This window comes from Prunus mume, linkage group LG7, assembly GCF_029339155.1.
Source record: "Prunus mume cultivar Tortuosa linkage group LG7, ASM2933915v1, whole genome shotgun sequence".
Lineage (NCBI taxonomy): Eukaryota > Viridiplantae > Streptophyta > Magnoliopsida > Rosales > Rosaceae > Prunus > Prunus mume.
The window spans coordinates 3,253,506-3,280,101 of record NC_142704.1 but is presented as its reverse complement, the minus strand read 5'-3'; the positions used below and the strand labels follow the sequence as shown (position 1 = coordinate 3,280,101).

General features: G+C 36.9%; 3 protein-coding genes across 4 annotated transcripts; 2 read left to right on the top strand and 1 right to left on the bottom strand.

The window, feature by feature from the left end:
• Positions 1-1,473: 1,473 nt before the first annotated feature.
• On the top strand, positions 1,474-5,936 carry LOC103337648 (mitochondrial inner membrane protein OXA1). Its single transcript, XM_008240816.3, has 10 exons — positions 1,474-1,600; positions 1,745-2,266; positions 2,535-2,625; positions 2,842-2,889; positions 3,231-3,289; positions 3,522-3,597; positions 3,691-3,822; positions 4,304-4,411; positions 5,142-5,196; positions 5,343-5,936. The coding sequence occupies exons 2-10, from the start codon at positions 1,785-1,787 to the stop codon at positions 5,600-5,602; spliced, it is 1,311 nt and encodes a 436-aa protein (XP_008239038.2). The 5' UTR covers positions 1,474-1,600; positions 1,745-1,784; the 3' UTR covers positions 5,603-5,936.
• A 4,865-nt stretch (positions 5,937-10,801) lies between these two features.
• On the top strand, positions 10,802-17,561 carry LOC103337649 (long chain acyl-CoA synthetase 4). Of its 2 annotated transcripts, XM_008240818.2 has the most exons (20): positions 10,802-10,938; positions 11,113-11,329; positions 12,059-12,122; positions 12,225-12,314; positions 12,430-12,486; positions 12,885-12,933; positions 13,091-13,167; positions 13,380-13,419; positions 13,531-13,625; positions 13,995-14,162; positions 14,280-14,390; positions 14,465-14,552; positions 14,689-14,755; positions 15,121-15,196; positions 15,310-15,427; positions 15,556-15,801; positions 15,895-16,034; positions 16,337-16,519; positions 16,635-16,754; positions 17,337-17,561. In XM_008240818.2, the coding sequence occupies exons 2-20, from the start codon at positions 11,172-11,174 to the stop codon at positions 17,370-17,372; spliced, it is 1,983 nt and encodes a 660-aa protein (XP_008239040.1). In that variant the 5' UTR covers positions 10,802-10,938; positions 11,113-11,171; the 3' UTR covers positions 17,373-17,561. The 2 variants fall into 2 exon arrangements, with proteins under 2 accessions (XP_008239040.1, XP_008239039.1); XM_008240817.2 differs by lacking the exon at positions 10,802-10,938 and having other exon boundaries at positions 10,949-11,329.
• Positions 17,562-18,135: 574 nt separating this feature from the next.
• LOC103337650 (Leucine-rich repeat (LRR) family protein) lies at positions 18,136-21,522 on the bottom strand. The gene is made up of 6 exons (XM_008240819.2): positions 21,169-21,522; positions 20,904-21,058; positions 20,564-20,781; positions 19,442-20,051; positions 18,708-19,214; positions 18,136-18,606 (listed from the first exon to the last, which is right to left on the bottom strand). The coding sequence occupies exons 1-6, from the start codon at positions 21,336-21,338 to the stop codon at positions 18,494-18,496; spliced, it is 1,773 nt and encodes a 590-aa protein (XP_008239041.2). The 5' UTR covers positions 21,339-21,522; the 3' UTR covers positions 18,136-18,493.
• Between the last annotated feature and the right edge of the window lie 5,074 nt (positions 21,523-26,596).

Sequence of the window (26,596 nt, the reverse complement as noted above, 5' to 3'; positions counted from 1 at the left end):
CAACTCGGCAGTTGCAAACCTTAAACCTATTTTGAAACTTGGGTTTCCCATATCAATTTCAGGTCTGAAATCTTCACCTTTTGGCATCCTCTTCTTCTTCCTTCTTACTTCACCCACTGCATCATCTTCACTTTGTGAACTATTTGGGCAGGTAAGTGTAGGTGACTCTTCTCCATTGTCTGACTCATCATTTTGCTCTGCATTAGGATCATTGTCAAAAATACTATGATCCACATAACCTTCAAACCACTTATCATCATTCTTCAATAATTCAATCTCTTCATCACTCTGTGCATAGTCACTGTCTTCAAAGTCTGGATCACTGCTATCATCATTCTCAGAACAAGAATATTCTTTATCACTGCTATCATTCCCCACTTGGCTTGAAGTTAAGCTCACTACCTTCAAGTACAAAACTACGACTCTGCTATTGCTTTTAGGTACCATGCTCATACAAGCTAAAAGTGTACTATCAGATATTATTTGAATGAGTCTGCTAGTTCCAAACTCTTCACCATAAAAACTCACATCATACCCATCGTCATATCCCAAATCTTTAGCCATTCCAAATAGCTCTAACATGGACATATAGTCAACCTCACAGTAATCAAACCAACTGACTTCACCACCTAAATAAGACCACTGACTGTCCTTTCTATTTTTCACTAGTTTACCCCCATGGAAAAACTTAAATGTGACAACGTCATCAGCATCTTCATCTGCGTAACAGGAACGTTCACTTAACAAATGGGAAAAAACACACAAAGAGAAAAGAAGGACCACACAAAGGATAATACAAGGAACACCCAAGGACCACATAAGGTATATTGGGGCCAGAATAAAAAAATATATGAAAGAACAAAAAAATTCCAGCAACACACCACACTAGGAACATGCAAGGACCACACAATGATCACACCAGAACCAGCAGAGTCAAAAAGTATACAAAAACAAAAACAAAATCCTAACAACAGTTCAATGCACATGCCAAAATCAAGAAAATCGAGTAACAATGGGTCCACTTACATATGGGTTGACAACCTCCAGATTCTCTAAGCACCACCATCTTCGCACCTTCTAGCCTTAAAGTCTAACGCCAACGAATGATTTCTTCTCCAATTTCTCCCAAAATCGAAGGAACCCTCAGATTTTGACAACAACCCTCTTCTCCTCTTCTCCAATGAACCCTAAACCCAATTTCCCCTTTGTTACAAATGATAAACCCTTATTCGAACAGCTTCAAGGTTAAAACGAAGTGGGGCCCACTATTCGTAACGGACCGTCAGGAAATTTGTGGATGGGGTAAATTGAGACGGTTATTTATACGTTGGGGGTATTTTGAGACGCGTTTTCCACCACTGTAATCTGAGAAAACGTAAAAGCATGTGCATAATTAAGCCTTTTTTTGTTGTAAAATCTCAAAATGCCTCACAGACTGAGAGTTTAGTGAGAATGTCAATTTTGCCCTCGATCAACTAAAATCCCAACGAACTTGTACCCGTGTAAAAACCTAAACCGCCATTGATCTCAGCTCACATCTCAGACAGGAATCTGGGACTGTCTGTTTCTCTCTCTCTCTCTCTCTCTCTCTCTCTCTCAGGTACGGCCCAATACCTCTCCGAGAATCAAGCGAATCCAAATTCAATCAGATTCAAAATCCATCGTCTTCGAGACTCTGTTAGGGTTTTATTAGGGTTTAAAGATTCCTTTTTTCTTCCTAATTAATTTGAACTTTTCTGTATAGAGAGCTAGTCACACACAGTCAGACGTATCGATACACATCAATGGCTTACTGGAGAAGCCTCTCCACCAGAGCGAGCTTTACAGCTCGACGACGACAGAACCATCCGTCCATCACTCACATTCTCCAAGACGACGACCGCAAGCACGATTTCGTTTCTGAACAAGCTTCTTCGCCGAATTTGAATCATTTTCTCAGCCAAAAGCGATTTTTCGGGAACAATTTGAGCAGAATATCTGGTTCTGGCGGTTTTGCTCAAGACAGGAGGATTTCAAATGCTCTGCTTTCGTCCGGTTCTGGGTTCGCGTGCTCTCGATATATGTCGACGGCGATTGGTGGCGGTTCCGATAAGGTAGAGCTGTTGAGTGATGTATCGGGGGTTGTATCGGACGCGACGATGGGAGCCGTGGCTTCTCAGGTCTCGGCAATGAGCGAAATTGCAATTGCCACCGCAGATTCGTGGCTGCCGGTTAAGGCCTTGCAGTACTTGATTGGTTCTGTGCATACTTATACTGGCTTGAACTGGTTAGAAGCTATTTGCTTTTGATTATTTTTAATTGTTAATTTTCTTTAGGCCAATCTTTGAATTTGTGAATGATCTTAAATGGAAAAGAATTTAGCCCCTTTTATTTGATTTTCTGAAGCCAATTTCTGAAATTGTATGTTTAACTGGGTGAAATGATTTGCCTACACAGAACATTTTTTGTTTTGTCTAGCAGCATATATAGTGGGTATGATTGGTTTTGATATTGTATTACATTATGAAGGTATTTTATTGTTTGTTACTTTTCAGGTGGGCTGCCATAGCAATAACAACTCTTTTGATTCGAACGGCCACGGTTCCAATTCTAATTAATCAACTTAAAGCAATGTCAAAGCTCGCTGTAAGTTTTGTTGTTGTTGTTGTTGCTGTTTAAAACTTGTACAATCCACCTCTTGTTGCTTTCTTTCTTACACTTAAGAGTGAGAATTTCTTGATGGTAGCCTCTCAGTGCTTTATTGGTGTTTCAAGCTTTAAGTGACTATTCAAGTATTTTAATGAGTGTCTACTTTCCTCGCCTAGAGACTGGTTCTTCTATTGACTTGTGTGCTTTCTGCAGCTCATGAAACCTCAACTGGAGGAATACAGGCAAGAGATGCAAGACAAGGTATGATGCCTGGTTCTTGTGTGCTTTCTCCCACCAAGGATGTTGCTTATCTAATGTCTCTGCTTTATGATATATCTAGTTGCATTAGCAAGGTCACCTTTGCAACAGCAATCTCTTTGTCCTATTATAGACACTGTCTTGTTGTGCTTGTCTAATTTCTACAGTTAAAGTAATAGGATGGTAGGTGCTTTAAGAAATGAATCTTTCAACTAGGCAACTTAAGAGAACATTGTCCAGGCTCATAGCAAGGATGGGCATGGGTTTTATTACTGAGCTCTCCCAGGAGACTAAGAAATGACTCTTTCAAGCATGTTTATCGATGTTCTTTTCTCTTTTATCAGGGTATGGGTCGTGAGGCTGTGGCTGAATTTCAAAAGAAAACGGGGAAGCTATATAAGGAGTAAGCAAGCTTGTTTGTGTCATTCCACCTTACTTAGGTTTTCCTTATTATGATTTAACAAACGAAATATGAGATCCAGTGCAGTGTTGCCTGGGATAAATACTTATTGCTTAGTTAATTATATATATATATATATATATATATTATTTATTCTTTTTAAAAGTATCTTTATGCAACTACCAATTCTCCTTCCTGAGCTTTTTCATTTTGTTACTGTGATTTGGGCATGCAGATATGGCGTCCATCCATTATCTGCAATGAAGGGAATTTTTGTTCAAGCTCCTGTCTTCATCAGCTTTTTCCTTGCCGTAAGATCTCTCTCTTAGTATCTTCCAACTGATGATGTCTGATTTTAGATTTTGTGTTTTGACGTCTGAAATAGCTTTGTTTTGGTTTGGCAGATAAGTAACATGGCAGAGAAAGTGCCATCCTTTAAAAGTGGTGGCGCCTACTGGTTTCTTGATCTGACAACTCCAGATAGCATGTACATTTTTCCAGTTTTGGCAGCATTGACATTCTTACTAACCGTGGAGGTACCCAACTGCTTTGTCATATAATATTTTTCAACTTTGTTGGTTTCATTTTAGATGGGATATTTTCCCTGATGAAATAGTGTCACATACATACTGAACACTTGAAATCTTTCCTTATTTACAGTAGTGTGAATTTTGACAGGTTTAGATCCACAGAGGCTTTTGCTTTCCTTAAATTTGGCCATGAAAGAAGCACTCTAAATATACAGGAAAGGATAACAATTTTGAATAGGACCAGTTGTATATGCTAGTAAATCCTGGGCCTGATAGTCTGTCAAGTTGTAGGGGGTTTGGTACATTTGATACCTAGTTGCTTAAGAAATGTTTATTATCTTTTTTGTGCCATTCTCGGGCTTTTTATATATATTTTTTTCTGGAGAGGGAAAGACCTAAGGTGGGGATGGGTGTGTGTGCAATCAGATTGGTTCAAAAATTCTGTCAAACCAATTTGAGAATTTATTTATTTATGTTTGTTCTCTAGTGCAATCTGCAAGAAGGTATGGAGGGAAATCCTGCTGCTGGCACCATGAAAAATGTTTCAAGAGGCCTTGCTGTTCTTACAGTTCCATTTACCATGAGCTTTCCAAAGGTATCTTTGCTAACTTTAGTGGCTTCTGATATATTCTATGTGCTTCTCTCCATTCATTTCTATAATAGATGTGAGTACATCTTGCACTGTCACGCCAATGGCTTTGGGCCTAATGGCACCTCCTCCTAACCAGGGTGGAGGCTGAATTCTGGGTTCAATTCCCATGAGGTGCATGTGTAATTTGCCAGGACTTCCACCATCAATTTTTGTTCCTCAAAGGATCTTTTACCGTCCAATGTTCTTCGTGAACTAGCTCTGTGGAAGTTCATATCTAGATTTGATTTGGACCTTTTCAAAGCTATGCTCATTAAAGCTGTTGAAGGCCAAAATATCATATGGTTGATGGAATAAAAGGGATTTCCAAGGAAAATTCATCCTTCACTGGCAAGGCACATAGTTACGTATAAGGATGGACGGTCGAAGAATTGTCTCATTTATTTCTTATAAGGATAGACAATCAAATAATGGTCTCATAGATGTCTCCTATTTGGTTGCATGTAGTTTTAAGATCAAAATATGGACCACTTATGAGGTTTTTTTTATTTGTTTTAATAATGATAGTTCCCTACGCAGAAATAAGAAAGGTGGTTAAATTTTGTTTTACATATGTGTTTGGGTTTGGGTTTGTTTCACTTTTATGTTATCAACCAAAGTCACATGATGACAAAGTTTATCAGACTTTGAAGCCAGGCTGATGGTATATTTTACTTGGTCTTTATCAATTCTGCAGGCTGTATTTTGTTACTGGGTTACATCCAACTTGTTTTCGCTTGGGTATGGACTGGGTGAGTTCTTCTAGATTATATTTTGTGAACAATGGAGCCGCCCCCCCTCTCCTCTCTCTCAAAGAATATCTCAGACTTATTGTGCTGAATTTTCTGGTGTATTTTTCCCCTTGCCCCTTATAACTAACTCTACATTTTGATTTCAGTGCTTAAATATTCTGGGCTGAAGAAGGCCTTGGGTATTCCTAAGCTGCCTAGTACTCCTCCATCACAACGATCACAACCTGCATTTTCACTGTTATCCACACTGAAACAAGTCGCTGCAGTGACTCAGGATACAACCTCATCACCTGTTGAACAATCAAAGGTTCAAGATGGAAGAACGTCATCGTCATCAGTTCTCAGTCAAAGGATTAAAACTTTAGAGAAACAAGTGAAGGGAAGAAAGAGAAACAAGAAGAGGTAGAGAATTTATTGATTTTTACAAGTTCAACCGTAGGCATGACCATTGAGGAGGAGGTTTCATTGCTTTACAGTTATAATATAATATTCTTTAAATTGGCGACTCATTGTTTCACTTATTGAGAGATGGTAGGGATCGAATGGTTTTAATGAGTTAGATTAGAACTATCAGTGCCTGTAATTTTTGCTCGGAAAGTTTGAGAATTTTGTGGAAGTCTTTGAGGTGGTGGTCCCTTGTATCTTACTCTGCAAGAATTAACAAATCCCACTTGCATTGTAAAATAAAATAAAGTTACATATTTCTTTTTAAAATTATAAAATAATCATCATTATTGTAACTGGACTCTGGTATTTGATTCGCCTAATACATCATTATTGTATACGCTTTCATATGTCATGTGATATGTTTAAATGCGTTATGATTTACAACACTTGCTGATTTGCCAGCAAATGGGTACTAAATTCATTCATTATAGTTTTGAATGAATTATTTCGTATATAATAAAACAATTATTAAATAAAGTATTTCTGATCTCAAATTGATCCCATACTCTGGCTAATCAAACATTATATAATTTTGATTAAATTAAGCGCCATTTTATGGTTTACTTGCAACTTTGGCTTTTTATCATAAAACGTCTCGTTTGCGAAACTATCAAATTGCACCCTTAAAGTTTTTTTGTATTACTCATAGTCTCTAACGTTAATATAGGTGTTATTAAATAGTCCCTTCGTAAAAAAAAACTGTTAATTCCAAGGATAAAATCATCGAATCAATCTAAAATTATAATATATATGTTCATGACTGTTATACTTGGCAGAGGGCTTAGCTGGATTAATCCATTTTGAGATTCCATTGACACTCTGTCTCAACTATTTGATATCAAATTCCTCCATCACTTTTGCTGCAGAGTCATCGTCATCCAGACCTACTTCTATTTGTATTCCCAGGATCAATGCTCTCAGCTCATGCGATGATATGTATGTGTTATTATTTCGGTCTAATTTGTGAAACAGCCTGCAAATAAAATCAGGAAACAACTAAACTAAAGGTAGAAACCTGGAACTTACCCTCGTATAATGGACACATTGGGGTTGCCTCCAACTGCCAAAAGACTCGGTAGCAAGTTTTTTTGTACATATTTACGCATCACAAAATCAAGTCTTCATTTCTGATCGGGAACCTGTAACCATAACCAGGATCGGGGAAATACAAAAAATCAGGAAATTTGGAACATCCGCCGCAATTGGCCAGAGCCCAAGGCATATATAAGTCTGAAGTTGATCTGGAAATTTTACTTTTTTAGTGACGAAAAATCTGAAGAACACCGTCGCAGAAATGTTTAGCAACGAAAAATCTGATGAACATTTGTCGCTAAAAATTTTTGGTGACGAAAAAGCTTCAAATTTTTGGGCAAAACGGCAGCTGAGTTTTTATAGTTCAATTTGTTTATGTTATTCCCTTCCATTTTCAATGCTCACCTTTATGTTATTCCCTTTCATTCATGCTTCCTCTTTTTCTGGCCTTCGCCATTGGAGTATGGGCGTGTCACTGTCATATACCGTGAATTAACAAGCTCTCGAGGTATAGCTGCACCAGAAGATCATAGAATCTCAACCAAATCTGGAAACAAGTTCTTGTTCTCCTCACTTACGAACACAATTGCTGCACCCTCTTCTCCCAGCCTAGATGCCCTACCAATCTGATGGACATACTCCCTCATGGAATTTGGCATGTCAAACAGAATTACCTGTCTTACACCCACGAGGTCAACTCCACGGCCTAAAATCCTAGTGGCTACTTGGAATTTGCTGGAAACTAAATTATATATATATTATAATTTTGGATTGATTTTTAATATATATATTTTATAATTTTGGATTAATTTTGACGATTATATCCCTAGATTTAACAGTTTTTTTGACATAAGGACTATTTAATAGCACTTATATTAAAGTTATGGACCATTAGTGATACAAAAAAAAACTTTAAGAATGCAATATGATAGTTTCGCAAACGTCAAGGACGTTTTGTGATAAAAAGCCTACAATTTTTTATTACTAGCCTAGACTAGGAGACTCTTATCCAACTCGACGTTTACTTTTTAAGAGATGTTGTATAATGACACTTCCACCCAAACGAATTACTTATTAGTTTCGTCAAGGGCAAAATCATCATAGAAAAGGTTGGAAATTCGATGTTTCCTGTGCAGTAGAAGCTACACTAACAAAATATTCATCAGTTTCAAACCTTTAGCTGCAACTTTTACGCGCGTTGAGCCAGTCAGGCATTTAAAACGCTTATTTAATCCGTCCTAAGAGATCTCCGATCGATATGTCAAAAGTGTCATATAAACATTTAACGGCTAGAAATAACATCTCACATCACTCCAACCAATTGTCAAAACTGATGTGAAATAAAGCTGGAGGTTTAATATTACTTTTGACATCCCAAAAGCAAGATGTCAAATGAATATTTTATTATTTTTAAAGATAGCAGTTTACTTTCATTTATTTTTTATTCTTTATCTTAAATGATTTGATGTTACAATAATTATTTATTTGACATATCGGGTAGAGTGTAAAACAGATAAATGACAAATTGCCACATCACCATCAAATTTAAATTTGATGTTTGGTATTTGACATCTCCTTTGAAGATGCTCTAAGATGTAACAATGGAAGTACAAGCCAGAAGTAGATATTTCAACTCACAAAATTTATTATCTTGATGTAGCAATGAAAGTGCAAACCAGAAGTAGATATTTCAACACGCAAAATTTATTATCTAGGAATTTATCAGGCAACTATTTGTTAAGGGAGAAACACTTACATGAAATGGAGATATCATTATTTTGATATCTCCTGTCAATCACAGTATGTTATCCATGATAATTTTTCCACATAACAATCTGTAATTAATAAGGAATAACAAAACAACAAGTTTTTCTACTGCCAAGGGTGGATAGGGGCCACAGTTATACAGAGGCAATTAGGCAAGGACCCTACAATGGCAACAGAATAAAGGGCTTTGTCTTTTTTAGCTCAAGTTCCATATCTCTCCTGCCCAAACTAGCTCTGTCCCACAAAATTATTTGTATTGTTTTTTATGATAGTAGCCCACATTTTAGTGTTGGCTAACGACTCGGCAATTAATTGTATGGTGCATGGCATCATGACTCCTCTTAATGTAGCCGTAGGTCCTAAGGATCACCTTTAGATGGGTGGGTGGATTTTTTTATATATATAATACAAGCGATAATTTAAATTATAAGGAGAAAGGGTTTTTGCACACACATATTATCAAGGTATCATAGAGATTCGAATATAAGACCATTAGTTTGAAAATCAAGACCTTTTTTCCACTAAACTATTTCGATTAAATTAGGCTAATATTTTGATTGTTATGTTTGAATATGTGGTTTACAAATTTTCTTAGTAGAAGGTGATGCTATTATGATTACAATCCGTCCCGATTCTATCCAAACCCAACTAACCAATTCTTTGATAAACAACTACTTAAAAAGAATGATAAAGCAACATATCATATGTTTAAGTTCAACACTCAATCAACCAAATTAAAAAGAGAAAAATAGAGTCGCAATAGTCACCTCATCTAACTACTAACATAACCAACTAACTATTTCTGCACTTGGTTTGGGAAAATCTCGAGCTTGAAGCAAAGCACCACTGCATACACAGTAGTATGATTCGGTGATGAGAAGGTGCTTTCTTGCTTAATAAGAAAAGTAAAATCAATATCTTTTGTTAGTTCTTGTTGGTTGCCTTCTTTTAGACTTTTGGATTGCTGATGGCATGTGGACATTAATATAATCAAATACTTTTCAATGAATGAATGAGTTTACAATGTCAAAGAAAATGGGGAAAATCTTTACAATTAGTGATAATCACAAACCTAATTAATTGATTTAAATGTTGATTTTGCATATAATAATATGATGGTATTGACAGAAGCATGGATCTCATATTTAATTCCCGCCGGTCTATAGAGTTTTGGCTAAGTATCAAATTGCTGATGCATATTTATTAAATAATTATACAACTTTTTATAAAATAAAATAATATATATAGAAATTTTTAATAAATATTTTATGTTAAGATTTGTGACATATTTCTAATCTCGACCATTGTCCGATATTAGAAATATGTTAAAATGAAAGAAAATGTGTGAGGGATTTTCTCTGGGTTCAGAAGAAAATGTGAAACAGAAAAGAGGGTGAGGAGCTTGAGTGGTTCACCTACATGCATAATGCATTGCCCTTTGTTGACGTATTCAGTTGGATTAAGAAAGTTAGAAAATTACAGAGAGAGATAGATGGCCTGATAAGCTAGGATTGGTATAAATTTGTATGCGGACATGCATTAACTCCTTGAATTGAAATGCTATAGAATTAATCAAGTTTCAATTTATAGAACAACGACCAATTTCTAGAATTGATCTACTATCCGGATCACAAGAAATTTCAGAGAAAGTTCCTCTAAGGAAATGGTCCAAAAAGAATATATATATTGAGACACATTGACTTTGATTTTCAAGAATTTATTTACATATACGAACTTTTCTCATGTGTTGGGTCACTTAGATAACATGAAATCACAAATGTAATCTAAAATTACTTGGTTATATATAGATTGCGTTCGTTTTATGTTTAAATGTGCGCATTTAAATGTGAGCAATTAACAATGAGCGAATGGTTAGACGAAGCAAATTTATCTCGAAAACTTGCTCTACAAAATTTTAACTGTAGCCTATCATAGATTAACTTCTAATTATTTCAAATTAAAAAATGAATCCTACAAATTTGATTTTGCTCTTGGTAATGTGTCTGTCTCACATAGCAGGAAATTACTTTCCCTCTAATTCACTTGCAGTAAAATGTACGCTTAGTAAACCTCGAATTTGCCATGAAATATAAACAAGTCTGATATAATTAGTTCAAAATGTTCTGAATTACAGTCTAGAATCCAGAAAATACTCTGATTGATTGTCACGGCAATGTTTGTTTGGAGCAAAAGTTTTCCTGTCGTATAAAAAGACTTTAACATTTACACGACAATAAAAGAAAGAAACGCATCAAATACAACAAGATCGGACGGCCACGAACAAACCAAGATCAAAATCCGAAAATCAGAGCCGTTGAGACTGTTGACCAGTCGTATAACACAATCAACTCTGAACTCTGTGTCACAAGACTCGAAACACAGCTACCACCAACCAAACCAGAAGGCCAAAATCCAAGCGAGTGGTCCTCCCCTATTTAGGGCTCAGTGAGTCAGTGACTCGTCTTCGTCTGCTAGTCAAAAAACCAGCTGCCAGCGGTAGCCTCATAAACTCTGTGTCAATTTACCATAATAGCCACTCCTCGTCGTTCCATTCCACCCGCTGCCATGCCACCCATATTTATTGACTATTTTTCCACATAAATAATATTTATTACGAACTGCTTTATATATGTTTTTTATTTGTAAGTTTCGCATTTCTCTCATTCTCAGATTCGTATAGAGAGAGATAGGAGGAAGGAAGGTCGGTACGATCCGATTGAGATTTGATAATGGCGGCAACGAAGTATAAGTATCTTATTGAAGTGGAGAAGGCGAAGGAGGCCAAAGACGGGAAGCCATCGCAGGGACCTGTGTATCGAAGCCTGTTCGCTAAAGATGGCTTTCCGCCTCCCATTCCTGGATTGGACAGTTGCTGGGATGTTTTCCGGTACTAATTTTTTTATCCGAATTTCCTGCTTGGTTTCCGAGAAAGCACAAGAAAACGAAAGAAACTAAATGAGGACTGTTTTTTGCTTTGGCAGTTTGTTGTTTGATGCAAATTTTTTAAGTTCAGGAAAAAAAAAAGAGTAAAATAAGTCTACTGCGCTGTTTTACTTTGTTTTTATCGGACTCTGAATTGCGAGTATTTAGAATTTGGTTTTACGAATGAATTTGGTTTTTACTAGACTATTTTTATGGGTGATTGAGCATGATTACGATCTTTCTACTGGGGTTTCAGAGAATTTTGTGTCAAATTGTGGATGAATTTGTTTTTGGGGTTGTGAAGTTTATGGCTTTGACTCGCACAAAAAAACAATTGTCTGAGACAATTCTATTGCGTGATCAATGCGAAAAGAAATGCAATAAGTTCAGTCTTGGCCAACCTCTGAGTGCTGCAGTAAAAATTATCAAAGTAAAAAAATTTGTTTTTGTGATACTAAAATGCAAAATGATTGCTAAGTTACACATCACATGCTCTGTTTTCAATCCGGCAGCTTAAGTGAATAAGTATGGTTCTGGGCCATGCTTGTTAAAGAGCTCTGCTTGGCTCTGGATATGGGTTGGCTCAATTTTACTAAGACAGCTTAACAAACTCTGATCTATCCAGAAAATTGAATACAAAGTTATTTTATGTATGAATTTTTATTGTTTGTAAGTTTTCTTACTTATTTTGCAGTTTGTCAGTGGAGAAAAATCCTGGAAACCCAATGCTTGGTCGTCGGGAGATTGTGAACGGGAAGGTGTAATTTCATAGACAAGCTATGTCTATCCTTTGCCATAGGTTGCTTTCTAGCTAATTCTTTTGGCTTGTAGCTAATTTGTGTAGTTTTGTCCCTTTGCAGGCCAGTAAATATGTGTGGCTAACTTATAAAGAAGTATATGACATGGTAGTAAAAATTGGAAATTCCATTCGCAGTTGTGGTGTGGGGGAAGTATGTCATCATCGTTCTCATTGGCTATTTTATTTTTTATTCAATACTTTGCAAAATATTGTCCCATGCAATTTATGCAAACAGTATAATTTAATGTAATTATGGCGGATTACAGGGAGACAAATGTGGTATATATGGTGTCAACTGCCCAGAATGGATTATGAGCATGGAGGTATGCTGTCTTTTTTCCATTTTCATTATCCTTTGTAAATTCTTCCATTTTTACCCTACCCATCAGTCGGTAGAAAAATGTGTACTTGATCAAGCAGGTAGGATCTGCACACCCTATTTTGTTTCGTTACTGCCCATTTTCCACTGATATGGTTCATAAAGAAAAAAGAAACGGTCCTCACTGTCCATTGTGGTATCATCTTGAATTCTGAAGTTATGAGTTTGCATTGAGAAAAATATCTTTTGTATTTGGTATCTCTGCTTGGGCATGCACATTCTCTGAATCTTAGCTCATTCATTTGGTTATTTTTACATAAACGTCCTTTGTTCTTGGAACCTTTTATTAATAATATAAATCTTACACTTCAGTCTGAAATATTAAATGAAAATCTTATGCAGGCTTGCAATGCTCATGGACTCTATTGTGTGCCTTTATATGACACTCTAGGTAGGCATATCTCTTCTTTATCATGTAGCCCACCCCAATCAGTTGGGTTCAAGGCTTGGTTGATATGAGTTGTGGTGCATTCACCTTAACTCTCAATTCATGATTTTCGAAATATTGTTTTATATGTTTCTTTTCTAATCTCTGATATTTGGTTTAGGTGCTGGTGCTGTGGAATTTATCATTTGCCATGCTGAAGTTTCAATTGCTTTTACAGAAGAAAAGAAGATACCTGAGGTACATGAATTTTATATCAACAATTGTATTACTTACTACAGTATTAATGTGGCACATTGGAGAAAACTGCTGTCATATTATATTTACAACAAAGGTCGAATATTGACAATCATTGCCTAAAAAATGCTAGTTGGTTTGAGAGTAAAGGCATTTTTAAGCTTTGACTGCTCATTCCGGTTCTCTTATGTGTACTGTATATTTTTCTCTTTCAGCTGTTGAAAACATTTCCTAACGCGGCTAAGCATCTGAAGAGTAAGTTGCTGCATATTTCTCATATTTTTCAAGATTCCTTGGTATGTGTCTGTTGTTGTCAGTAAAATAACTTCTTTATGTTCTTTATTTTTTCTTCTTTTAATCATGTAGCACTTGTGAGCTTTGGCAAGGTTACACCTGAACAAAAGGAAACACTTGAGAAGTATGGAGTAGCATTATATTCTTGGAATGAGTTTCTGCAACTGGTGGGTTGTTCTATCTGATCTCCCAGTCCTCTTCTCGTGTAATAAGTCATATTGGTGAACCAAAGAAATTTATCTGAAATGAAAAGAAGGACAAAGACCTCTAGATCACTATTATGAAGAAATTATTTGTGAATTTTTTAATGGAAGTACTCCCCTTCAGTCGGCCGAACGTGGTTTAAAAGTTGCAAATGGTGCTTCTCTATCTATGTGGAATTGCCAAACTTCTAATCAAAATAATGTGTATTGTGTTCAAGGCAGGGATGTCTGGCTGTAATTGTCGTGTTTCGTGCATAGTTTGGTTATTTACAGATTTCCAGAAGATCAGTAATTTTCATTTTTCTGGTTTAAGTTTTAGATCTGTTCCTGCAGGGAGATAATAAAGATTTTGATCTTCCAGTAAAAAAGAAAAGTGATATCTGCACTATAATGTATACTAGTGGAACAACTGGTGACCCCAAGGGAGTATTGATATCCAATGATAGCATCATTACACTTCTGGCAGGGGTTAAGCGCTTGCTAGAGAGTGTAAATGAACAGGTGATTTCCTTTTCATCTCTCTACTTACATATCTTATTTTGTGAGAACATGATCTGGTTACTTTCGTTTTAAGGATGCTGACTTTTTACAAAATATTTTTCTTTTTCATTTTAAAAGTTGAGCGAGAAGGATGTATATCTTTCGTTTCTTCCTCTTGCACATATCTTCGATCGCGTGATTGAGGAGTTATTTATCTGGACTGGCGCCTCAATAGGGTTCTGGCGTGGGGTGAGTACAATTACTCGTTGCTCTTCTCTAACCGTAAATTCAAACCTGATATTACCTTATTTCTTATTCTGCAGGATGTCAAATTATTGACTGAAGACATTGGGGAGCTGAAACCGACCATCTTCTGTGCTGTTCCTCGTGTATTAGACAGGATCTACGCAGGTACTGTTTGACTGTGCATGATTTTAGCCACGGAATTGAGGCTTCTTACTCATTGATGCAATTATATCATCAAATGAATCCACAATAATTTACTATATCAACTATTATGCTCTATAATTGCCATGTGCATTTCCAGGCTTGACACAGAGGATTGCGACAGGGGGTATCGTGAAAAAGACAATGTTCAATTTTGCATATTCATAGTAAGTGCCATTCTTTGCTTATGATAATTAGTAAAATATAATTTATTATTGAATTTGTGCATGTGTTTATTGAGAAAACAAGCTTAAATCTGTGTTTGATCTTATCCCTTACTCCCATATGCTTCTTACTTTGTAAACAAGATATTTTATACTTGCATGTGGATAATTATTTCTTTTCCCCAAAATATCTTATCTATTTGTTTGCTGTGCATATACTACAACATGTGGATTCGCTGCAAATTTAGTTACCCCTACCCCTACTTGAAATTTAGGCTCCAAGTAGACATCAAATGCGTATACTTTTAATGGCAGTAGATAACATAATAGTTTTTATTACAACCTTTTGTGTTTCTCTGTTTCTGCAGCAAGTATCATAACATGCAAAAGGGGCATGCACATGGGAATGCTTCTCCAATTGCTGACAAAATTGTGTTTAGTAAGGTGGAGAAATATTTCTTTTTCTTCCCCTTCAACATGCTTCATTGATATGAACTATGATTGTGTTCCTATTCTGCTTACTCAATTGAGTCTCATTAATACTCTGACAACTTCAGGTAAAGCAAGGGTTGGGCGGTAGGGTGCGGCTTATTTTGTCTGGAGCTGCTCCTCTTTCTACTCATGTAGAAACTTTTTTACGAGTGGTGGCATGTGCTCATGTTCTACAAGGATATGGTAAAGCTATCTTCAACAGTTATTTTCATGGGGTTATAAAAGCTAGTTTTCATTTTCTCAATGGCTTTATTGAGTCTTTCTGCATTGCTTTTACATTGATAGCCTTTTCCATATCAACATTACTGCAGGTCTGACAGAAACTTGTGCTGGAACGTTTGTGTCACTGCCAAATGAACTGTCAATGCTTGGCACAGTGGGTCCTCCAGTTCCAAATGTGGATGTATGCCTAGAATCTGTCCCTGAAATGGGGTACGATGCCCTTTCAGATACACCGCGTGGAGAAGTATGTGTAAAGGGAAACACTTTGTTTTCAGGATATTACAAACGTGAGGACCTCACCAGAGAGGTCATGATCGATGGGTGGTTCCATACAGGTTTGTCCATATTGATGTATTTTGTAGTATGGTATGGCTCTCATGTCATTGATTGGAAACATTCAACTTTGCCTAAAATTATCTTTATATTAGGTGATGTTGGTGAGTGGCAACCAGATGGGAGCTTGAAAATCATTGACCGCAAGAAGAATATTTTCAAGCTTTCACAAGGAGAGTATGTTGCAGTTGAAAACTTGGAGAATATTTATGGACTTGTTTCTGATATCGATGCGGTATGCCTTTCTTCTTTTGTATTTATATTTCAAAAATATTTTATTTCTGCCTTTCATTCTCATCCACCTTATTAAATAGAAAATGTTCTTCTAGATATAATGACTTGTGTGATAAATTGATACATACATTAAATGCAATATTATGCTTGAAAGGTTGTCAGCTATCTTTGTGTGAAAGAAAGAGAGTTGTTTTAGCTGCTGGAAGGATACACTAGTCTGATGACTTAAGAGTTCATTCTCTCAATTTTGATATGAATTTATACTTAGTCTGATGATTTTTAATTTGTTTTGGTCAAATTTAGATATGGGTTTATGGGAACAGCTTTGAGTCCTTCCTGATCGCAGTAGTTAATCCTAACAAGCAAGCAATTGAAAGTTGGGCTGAACAAAACGGTGTATCTGGTGATTTCAATTCTCTCTGTGAACATACAAGGGTGAAAGAATACGTACTTGGAGAGCTCAATAAGATTGCTAAAGAGAAAAAGGTTTCTGCTTTCTCAATTTGAGTACCTTAAATGTTTAGTCATGGGCCACACTTATTTTTGGCTGTTGGAAAATCTTTTGAAGCTTTTTGTGATTCTATTGTGTTGTTTGTGGCAGTTGAAAGGCTTTGAGGTTATAAAAGCTGTTCATCTCGACCCAGAACCATTTGACATGGAGCGTGACCTTATCACTCCAACATACAAGAAGAAGAGACCCCAGTTGCTTAAATACTATAAGGTACCTCTTATCCTGTTTCCTCTACGAATTTTTCTAAATACTTGTATTAACAATGCACGTAACGTGAAAGGTGTGGTTAACACACCTGTACCACTATGGTAATCTGATGTACACCACTTGATTTATACTACAGTCATTGTAATTTCGGCATCACATTGACACAGTTAAAATATATTCTTAGCTTCATCGCACGGTATCTGATATAAGGACCTAACATTACTTATGTTCAGTGACTGTGTCAATACATGGTTTATGCCTGTCTATCCATTATGACACATGAAGCCAGGATGGGAAAGACTGTAATAGTTGTTGTCCCTGTTGCATAGATCATCATCTGTTTAGATGTACGAAAATTCCCATTAATTTGTGTGTTGTTACACAATAGGTTGCCAATTGTTCCTGATGCCTTCATTTCTAATCGTTGTTCTCTGCTCAAAGTCTTTATTGCATGGATTACTGCATTAATGGATGCTTATACAGTGATTAGTTTCTATGAGTAATTGTTTGTTTGGTTACTTCTTACAAATAGAAAAGTATATGGATTTGGGTGAAAGTGCTGACTGAAATTTTTTTTATGCACAGGAAATCATTGATAACATGTACAAGAGTGCAAAATAAGCCCTAATGCCTCAAAGATTTACTTGAGGAGCCTGAAGACCTTGTTCAATTTGACAAACGCAATTCTAGTTTATTTTGTGACTGTACATACGCTTATTTGTACACCTGATAATTTGTGTACCGAATTTGGATCTACTTTAGAAAACTACAGATATATGTTTTATGCAAATGAGCTAAACCATTAACTTTGATTTTTCTCTTGATCAATTTGCTGCGATATTCTTTTGGAATTACCCTAGAGGCGACAATGTCATATCCAAACTTTTTGGTTTTTTTCTGAATTATATACGAACTTTTTAAATTCCAATAATTTGTTTATGTTTAAAAACCCACCTTGAATATGATTTATTTACAACCAATAAGCAATTGTCATGTTGGCACATCAGTTTGTTCTAAAAATGTTCAATTCTTCTATCCTTATCGCTTGTATTTATAAAAATAAAATAAAATTCCAATGTCCAACCACCATATTTTTCGACTTAATCCATCAGTCTTTTGGCTTTGACGACTAGCTCCGCAGTTTGACTTGTTGGTTTCTATTTTTTAATCTAGAAATGAGGTGTTTCCTTGTGTACCAAAAACAAAAATGGAAAATAAAAGTTAAATAAAATAATTCTACGATTCTGGCCCAGGGTGTAGGAATTTATGGTTGGCCAAATGTTAGAAATTTCGACACAAGCATGCCGATGATAAGGGAATTCCTTTTACACATCCAGTGCACATAAAAGTTTTAGAGAAAAAGGATGAACAATGGGGCAACATGTTCCTCAAGACGTAAGATCTCAAAACAATAAGACAATATGAGTCATATGGCATACACATGGAAAATACAAAAGGACAAACCACAAAGCGGCGCGTCGCTTTCTGTTATCAGGAAATTCATCTTACACATCCACATCTATCAGTTCAATATATCACATTGTCGACTCACTCAATCTCATTTTCTAAAGTGGCTTGTGGCCATCTTTGGAAAAGAAACAGAAAAAGGATCTTAGCTATGCTATGATTTACAGGATAGTGCAATTGTGTACCAGGTATACGATATGATGGTAGACAAGTATAGCATACAAGCGCAAAAGCATGGCAACTAATCTGCATGGAACTGTCGGAACTGCTCCGGTTCAATCTGATTGTGTGTTAGGCAATACAACGTCCCTATCATGAGGAGGAGCACGGGATACCGATGAATACTGTAGCGCAAGTAGCTCCTCTCTGCTATACTTCAATCTTTGATCTGGTTCATAAAATTTAGGAATGAGGTTAGATGATGCATAAAAATATGCTACTGCCATTTTTTTTAAAAAAAAAACAATGTTGATATTATATAAATTCTACCTAAAAAGCATGGCAACACGGGTACTTCCTGCTTCTGCTTCGCTTGTGAAGCCTTTAAAGTTGATCGTGAAGAAGATGCACTACTATTAGAAACAATCTGCTTGGACGGGTAGATATGAACAAGTTCATGCCTTACTTCAATATGAGGATGAGTTTTACAGAAGGATAAGATTGCATCTTCAGTTAAGAGCCAACAACCCCTCAGGTCCATCATTCTTAGAGTCAATGGGGGTTTATATGAATTGAGCCCAGAATTTGTCAGAACACCATCATGAATGCGAAGATTTGTCAGCTTTGGCATAGATGACGTATAGTTAAAGGAGATGTCTGTAAGAGAAACACTTTTAATTGATAACTCGCGTAACTCCTGGAAGTTTTCTAAAGGGTATAGAGCTGCCTCCGTAACTTGCGTATCTACCAAATTCAACCGTCCCAGATGTTGGAGACTTTGAAGTGCTGACAGAGAGAGGACTGGATCTGACTCAGGCCCAACCTGGTGAATGACACCTGATAAAGGAAAAACACATATTATGTCTCAATTTCATGCAGCTGAAAACTGTTCATTTTTATGTATGCAGTGGACTACAAAATAATTGCACCTAACCACTTGGAGAAGACAGAATAGCATACAACCTATTTACTAGATACCAGATTATTCAAGCCTCCTTCTATCCTTATCATTGCATACTGAAGAAGAAAACCAGGCATCTGGCATTTGCATCATAAACCCATACCTTTAATGTTTGTACTGCTCAAGTCGATAACCTTCACAGATGGCATCATGCTCATATATGAAATGGCAACATCATCCACCGATGTGTGAGATACTGACAAAAACTCAAGATTGGGTACATGTCCAGTTAAAGTTTTAACTCCAGCAGAGCTGACTCTGGTGTGGCTCAGATTTAGATATTTCAAATTTACTCCAATACATGCAATCAGTTCAAGGGAATCATCCCCTATCATACTACGGCTGAGATCCAAATGTTCCAGAGAATTTAGATGAGATAAGAAGTAGAATCTGTGAAGTGAAGAGTTGGATACATCCAAAAATGTCAAAAAAGTTGTTTCAATATAACGGAAGGCTTCAAACTCATCCCCGAATGTAGCTCCAGAAACAATAAGCTTGGTTAAAGGAGCTTTATTATTATCTCCTTCAAGTAGAGTATTAATTGTACAATTACTCATGTTCAGACATTCAAGGGATGACAAATTTGGCAACTTCGTGACATTGGTCCAAGCTAGATTGAGGAAACTCAACTTAGGGAACATTTGAAGAAAAGCAGCACCTTTGTCAGTTATTTTACTCCCCCAAAGGTCAAGGTATTGTAGTTTAGTAAGTACCTGAGGAAAATCATTACAAAACATGAACTGGAGAAATGAAATGGAAAGGGTGGATAGAATGTAGATATCCAGTAAGCAACTTCTATAAAACGCAGCATAGAAAACATTGGATGAAATCAAGAACCATATATGGTTGCAACGAGCAGATAACTATGTGGCAGCACAGAAAGACAAATCAAGTTCAGCTGCTAAGATATCAGGGCCAAATTCCCTTATTCAAACCACATAAAAATATACTACAGCAGTTTCAACCAAATGCAACGTTTATAAATATCAAGTCTTTACTTCTGGGACAGCCTAAGACGAGCAAATGGATACCCAAAAAAAACAGTCGGACAGTCACAGAAATTCAAGTGTCAAATAATGTTGAATGTGAGGTTCACCAATCATCACAAGGAAATTTGAGCTCACTTGATTCCATAAACATGTAATCATAATCAAGTATTGAGAACTACAATCAATCAATGTTTCAAAAACATGTGCACAAAGAAACAACTGAAAACTAGATTTACCTGTAGAGAACTCAGTGCTAGATCAGTGACAGGCAAACCACCCAAGTCCAGGACAGACAAGTTTCTAAGTGAAGAGAGAAGCATAACCCCATTTGCGGACACACCAGTTTCAGAAATGCACAACTTCTCCAAAGTTGTAATAGTTAGAAGATGCCTAATGCCAGCATCAGTAACCTTGGAGCATCTAGAAAGGTCCAACTCCCTCAAACTCTCCAGCCCTAATTCAAACCCAGTAAACACTTCAAAAGGTAAGACATTTTCCAAAACAGAATTCTATATGAATGCTAGCATACACTAACTTGATCAAAATTTCAACATTTTAGGCCATAAATCGAAATACCTGCAATAGGCCAAAGAGCAGAGGTAGTGAGTCTACGGCAATCAGAAAGATTTAAAGATCGCAAGTAACGAAAGGCTCCTATGTATGCAATCCATTCGGCGTCAACAGAGCTCTCCCCTCTCAGATCAAGCTCCTCTACGCTGTGTTTGAATAATCTACACCATATGCCCACAACCCATTTCATTTCCATGCGCAAGTAATCGAATAGATTAGACACGAGTTTCTCGGGAAACAAACAGAAGAAAAAAAAGAGTGAGAAACGTACTCGAGCAAGGAAGGGAAGAGGATGCGACGGGAGATGAGGCGGCGTAGGAGAGAGTCGGCGAGCTGAGAAGGCAGGCGCTCGAGTGTCCGTCTCTGCCTCCGCCATTTCTCGATGCTATCCCTGCTTACAGAGGCTGCTTGTAAGCAAAGCTCCACCAATTGGTTCTCCATTTCTCTGATTCTTCTCTCTTTGCCTTGTGTCTACGTGTTTCTGAGAGATGTTAATGAAAGTCCGAGGTCAAAGAAATTGTGCTCGATTTTTTAATAATTTAGTTAAGAAATTGGAGGGTAATTAAACGGTTATCTTTTACTCTCTTTTTTTTCTTTTCAATTACTTGTTGGACTGTTGGTACGAGTCACAAGTCCGATTCCGTCTCTACTTCACACTGAAATCGAAATCAGTATTATTCAACTGGTGCAGTTCGGTCTATTTTGGTGAAAAATTTTTTTATGAAATCAATGGGTCCGGTTTAAATCGGTTCTGATGCTATTTTTTTTTTTCACTGGATTTTTTTATTATATATTTTTCAAATTATTATTTTTTTACAAATTTCAATAAAGTTTTTATTTTTTAGACTTAATTCACAAATGACCCAATTTCATGCAAAGAGAGATGATTGGGTCTACAAAAGAGAGTAGCTTTAAAGTTGGTCTTGGAGAAATATTAGTTACGGATTAGAAATTTAGTATTGGATTTAAATAAAATTTTTAAAAATAAAAAATGCACAGCTAATCTGATATGATTTTGTAAGGTATGAAACCGGCACCAAAATCGGTTTGAACTGGTCTGGTCCGGTTTGGAATTGATTTGTTGACTTTTTAGTCAACACGGTTATTTTTTATCCAATTTTTTTCGTCCGATGCGGATTAGTGATTCAATTTTACAATCTCGATGCCCACTCTTAATCACAAGGAATTATCGGCGTATTTTACCAAAACAAAAAGGAAGAGGTGTAAAGAGCATGAGCAAGGGCACAGCTAAGCATGAAATGGTACATGTGTTCTGTCATGCCACCACATATCAATTAGAAATTATTGTGTATATATTTGATACGGTGTCGTATATCGAATTCAATCAATTATAATACTGAATTATTGTTGATATCTAAATGTGAAATTCCACATTATGAATCAAGACTCATTATAATTTGAGCATATTTCATGCACTCAGCATGGCACGTAGTGCATCGATGCATTCGATAACTTTTTCTTTTATATGTGAAATGGAAATTTCATTAGATATAAAGAAGACAACTCGAAAGGAGGTTCTTACAAACAATAGATCAAGATACATACCAATAAAACAAATCATGTCAAGCGAGTGAGCAAAATCAATTCCACATAATAAAAACTCAACTCACTAGAAACTGAAAAACATAAAATGATCTATAGAACTGCTGCATCTCTTGTCATTTTCATTCCTCTCCAACACTTTATCCACCATGCTCCAAACAACTTTGTGATTATATGCTACATCATTTGATATTTATAATGTTTCTACAAACTGTTTTTTCAAGTAGAATTTCTCTCCTCTTTTTTTTTTCTTTTTTCATTCCTTCTCTCTCTTTTCTTTCTTTCTCTCTCTTCCATCTCTCTTCTCTCTCTCTCTCTCTCTCTCTCTCTCTCTCTCTCTCTCTCTCTCTATGAGAGACATGTCTCGCACAAACCCTAAGCAGCCCCTGCAAAACTTGTAGAAATTAGGGATGACTTTCCTTAATGGCCCCCATTTTCGTCTATAAAATGAAACAAGGGGAAAACACAAGATCACAACTCAGAAAATGCAAATATCACCAATTTTCTTCCTTCCCATTTCTCTCGATCTAAACCTATCTCATCAAACTCGGAAATAAAATGGGATTTTCATTCCCATTTTGTCTCGATCTAAACCTAGCTCCGCCAACACATACATGAGGGGCAAGGGGCTGCACCAGTGTGGATGCTTTGCTTCCTCACAAGGACTAGTTACCATAAATGACTCATTACTCCTTGACAACGATGTTGCCATTGGAGTTGCGATGAGTTTGGTGACTCCTAGGGATGTGCGCGTGCTGGAACATGAGATGATAACCGGTGGTAAGTGATGTCATGACACTGAGCGTGCAAAGTGCGGCATCATTTGCAAGTGTCGGTCATCGCTTCATTGTCAAATCCCATGAGGTGCAACTGCTAAGAGCTCAGTTGGTGGTAGAACGGAATTTGGTTGAAGATTGTCAACGTACTATAAATAGATTGAAAAGGGAAAGAGCAAAGACGTTGGAGGAGACACGACACCAGCTTGAAATATTGCATGAAGAGAATCAAAAGCTATCAAAAATGGTAGATTTTTACTCTAATGACATGCAAAAGCAACTGGAGGCCTTGGATCGACCGGGTAAAAGTGCACAATGAGATCCAAGTTTTGCTAAAGCTAAGAAAATGATATTTGGAAGCTCAAGTGATGAGTCCCAAGAAGCAGTGCGTGAAACTCAATAGGGGAGATCCATAGGAGAGTTGTGGAATCGTAAAGTACGCCATGATGTTGTTGTTTTTTTTTAATTTTTTTTAAAAATTAATATAGTCCCCTGTTTCCTTCCTTTTTTTTAATGTGAATTATTATTTTTTTCTTTTAATTTTAACGACACAAATTAATGTGTTAATCATCTAATTATAAATATCTGCAAGTGTACGAATCTATTAAAAACTAGGAATGAGCAAACATGTTATTAACCAGGTAACATGTTTAATAACCTATTTAAGATGACCCGAACCCGAACGACACGTTTATTAAATGGGTCGGGTTCAGGTTGAGCATTCTTGACACATTTATTATCCCAGCATGACACGATCCATTGCCAGTCCTACACGTGAGAGATGAGGATTCTCTTAGAGCTTGGGATAGAAGACACCTCCAAGTGAAAGGGCATATACACCACTCAACTTCCACCGTGACACATTGTTATATTGTCTCTCATTCACTCCATGATCCCAAAACACCAATTGATACGTAGATCCACAAAATCAAACAAAAACATCAAGGAAAAAACAATAAAGAGTTAAATATCGATAATCTACACATATCTACAAACATCTAGCCGAAAAAACTAATAGAAAGACCCTAAAATAACTAGGAGTTAGATAACCACCTTGGAAAACACATGCGATCATTGCGGAGCCAATCAAGGCCCAGAAGGGTCACTTGACCCTTCTCAACATTTTGAAAACCTTATATTTATCTATGTTATCCAAGTTGTTTTATATCTATATTTACTATTGACCATTCTCGCAAATGTACGTTGTCTACAATAAACATGAATATGATCTATATTTGTTTGCATGTCTTCATATGTCATTTATATGCATGTGCCATAGATTTTATTTGAGTTTCTCATTCTATCTAAAATCAGCTTTTGATACTCTTTCATTATTTGTAGGTTGCTAGAATTTGGGTTATACTTACTAAGATATGAAATTTGTGATATTGAAATTTAATCATTATAATGAATTCTTAAATATATTTTCTTATAAAAACTAAGTTTAATGTAATTATAAAGTTATTTAAAGTTGACCATCTTTGATAGAATTCCTGGCTCCGCCATTGCATGCAATAGAGTTCTTTTGTGGTCACCAGAATGACAAAAGTTGAAATCTGACCTCATTGTTTAGCACAATTGTTTGATGGAATGAAAGTTGTAAAGAATGTAATTTCTTGATATTCATTTGGATACAATTGTACAATATATATATATAATACAGTTGACTTTTGATAGAACTATTTTGGTAAATACAAAAGGCTATTAACCGTAGCAAATCATTTGGAGATCATGATATCAATCATCATCATTTAGAGATTCATCAGTGAAGGAAATAATGGCTGTGATCGCTGGATTGACACCCCCTCCCCGGGAAACCGGACAGCCCTGGTTGGACAAGTTTGGATCTTAAGAGAGCATGGCATGGCTTGTGTAGGGCCTTAGTAAGAAGATCAGCTGTCTGATCAATAGAGGGAATATAACGAACTTGGTGGCTTCCAAGAGCTACTTTTTCACGCACAAAATGGTAGTTAAGCTCGATATGCCGCGTCCGAGCATGAAAGACCGGGTTTGCGGCCATGTATGTCGTACTCAGGTTGTCACAATGAAGGAGAATAGGAAAGTGGAGAGAAACACCAAGCTCGGAGAGTAGATAGGAGAGCCAGGTAGTCTCAGCACATGAGTACGCAAGGGAGCAATACTCGGATTCCGCACTTGAACAGGCAACAATGGGTTGCTTTTTGGAACACCAGGAGATTAAATTGGAGCCCAAATAGATGAGGTAGCCACTGTAGACCGACGCTGACCGACAGCCAGCCCAATCTGCATCGGAGTAGGCATTGAGGTGAGCAGCGGGCGGTTGCAAGCTAAGAGAGATACCAAAGTCGAGCATGCCTTTGACATACCGTAAGATCCGCTTGGCAGCGATAAGGTGAAAGGTGCGAGAGGCAGCCATGAACCGAGCAACGGAGTTGACAAAGGATAAGTCCGGCGAGTTAATATCAAGTATTGAAAACGCCAACAATCTCACGGTAGTCGAATGAGACTCAGGGCACACCGTCGGAAGCGGACAAAGGAACTTTGTGGCCAATGGAGTGTTGGCATGTTTGTAGTGGAGCATGCCATGACGCTGTAGTAGGTCGTGGGCATATTTCAACAGTGAGATATGAAGGCCATCAGATTTGGTGTTAACTTGAAGGCCCAAAAAGAAATGAAGCGGACCAAGATCCTTAATATCAAAGGCAAGGCCCAATGTAGTGACGAAGTGGTGAAGAAAACTGGAATCATTTCCTGTGACCATGATGTCATCAACATATAACAATAAAAATATGACATAAGAGGCATGCTGAAAAATAAAAAGAGAAGAATCAGATTGGCTGTGTTGGAAGCTGAAGGAAAGAAGAAACGAGCTAATGCGATGGAACCATGCACGGGGTACCTACTTGAGGCCATATAAGGCCTTGTAAAGCTTACAGACATAATTAGGGCGGGTAGGGTCAACAAAACCTGTTGGTTGAGCCATGTAGATATCTTCGTTGAGAATGCCATGGAGGAAAGCATTTTTGACGTCGAGTTGGTGGAGGGACCATCCCCGAGAGATGGCAATAGTAAGAACTATGCGGATGGTGGCAGGTTTGACAACAGGGCGAAGGTTTCAGCGTAGTCGATACCTGGTTGTTAATGAAAACCCTTGGCAACAAGACGGGCTTTGTAGCGCTCAATAAGACCATCAAAGTACGTTTGATCCGAAAGACCCACTTGCAGCCAACCGTATTTTGAGATGGGGTAGACGGAACAAGAGTCCAAGTATTATTCTTCAGTAGAAGCGTTAATTTCTTCAGTCATGGCAGCGCCCATTCAACATGTTTCGAGCCCGAGAAAAACAAATCGGTTCTGATCAGTGATAGCTACTAAAAGAGC

What these genes read in the sequence shown, in the direction of transcription:
- LOC103337650 (XM_008240819.2), bottom strand. Translation starts at nt 21,338, where the DNA reads ATGGAGAACCAATTGGTGGAGCTTTGCTTACAAGCAGCCTCTGTAAGC. An exon ending in TAGCACTGAGTTCTCTACAG is followed by an intron (nt 20,052 to 20,563) that starts GTAAATCTAGTT and finishes GATTTTCCTCAG; the next exon opens with GTACTTACTAAACTACAATA. An exon ending in CGTGTTGCCATGCTTTTTAG is followed by an intron (nt 18,607 to 18,707) that starts GTAGAATTTATA and finishes TTTATGAACCAG; the next exon opens with ATCAAAGATTGAAGTATAGC.
- LOC103337648 (XM_008240816.3), top strand. Translation starts at nt 1,785, where the DNA reads ATGGCTTACTGGAGAAGCCTCTCCACCAGAGCGAGCTTTACAGCTCGA. An exon ending in ACTTATACTGGCTTGAACTG is followed by an intron (nt 2,267 to 2,534) that starts GTTAGAAGCTAT and finishes GTTACTTTTCAG; the next exon opens with GTGGGCTGCCATAGCAATAA. An exon ending in TTACCATGAGCTTTCCAAAG is followed by an intron (nt 4,412 to 5,141) that starts GTATCTTTGCTA and finishes TCAATTCTGCAG; the next exon opens with GCTGTATTTTGTTACTGGGT.
- LOC103337649 (XM_008240818.2), top strand. Translation starts at nt 11,172, where the DNA reads ATGGCGGCAACGAAGTATAAGTATCTTATTGAAGTGGAGAAGGCGAAG. An exon ending in AAGAAAAGAAGATACCTGAG is followed by an intron (nt 13,168 to 13,379) that starts GTACATGAATTT and finishes TTTCTCTTTCAG; the next exon opens with CTGTTGAAAACATTTCCTAA. An exon ending in TAGAGAGTGTAAATGAACAG is followed by an intron (nt 14,163 to 14,279) that starts GTGATTTCCTTT and finishes TCATTTTAAAAG; the next exon opens with TTGAGCGAGAAGGATGTATA.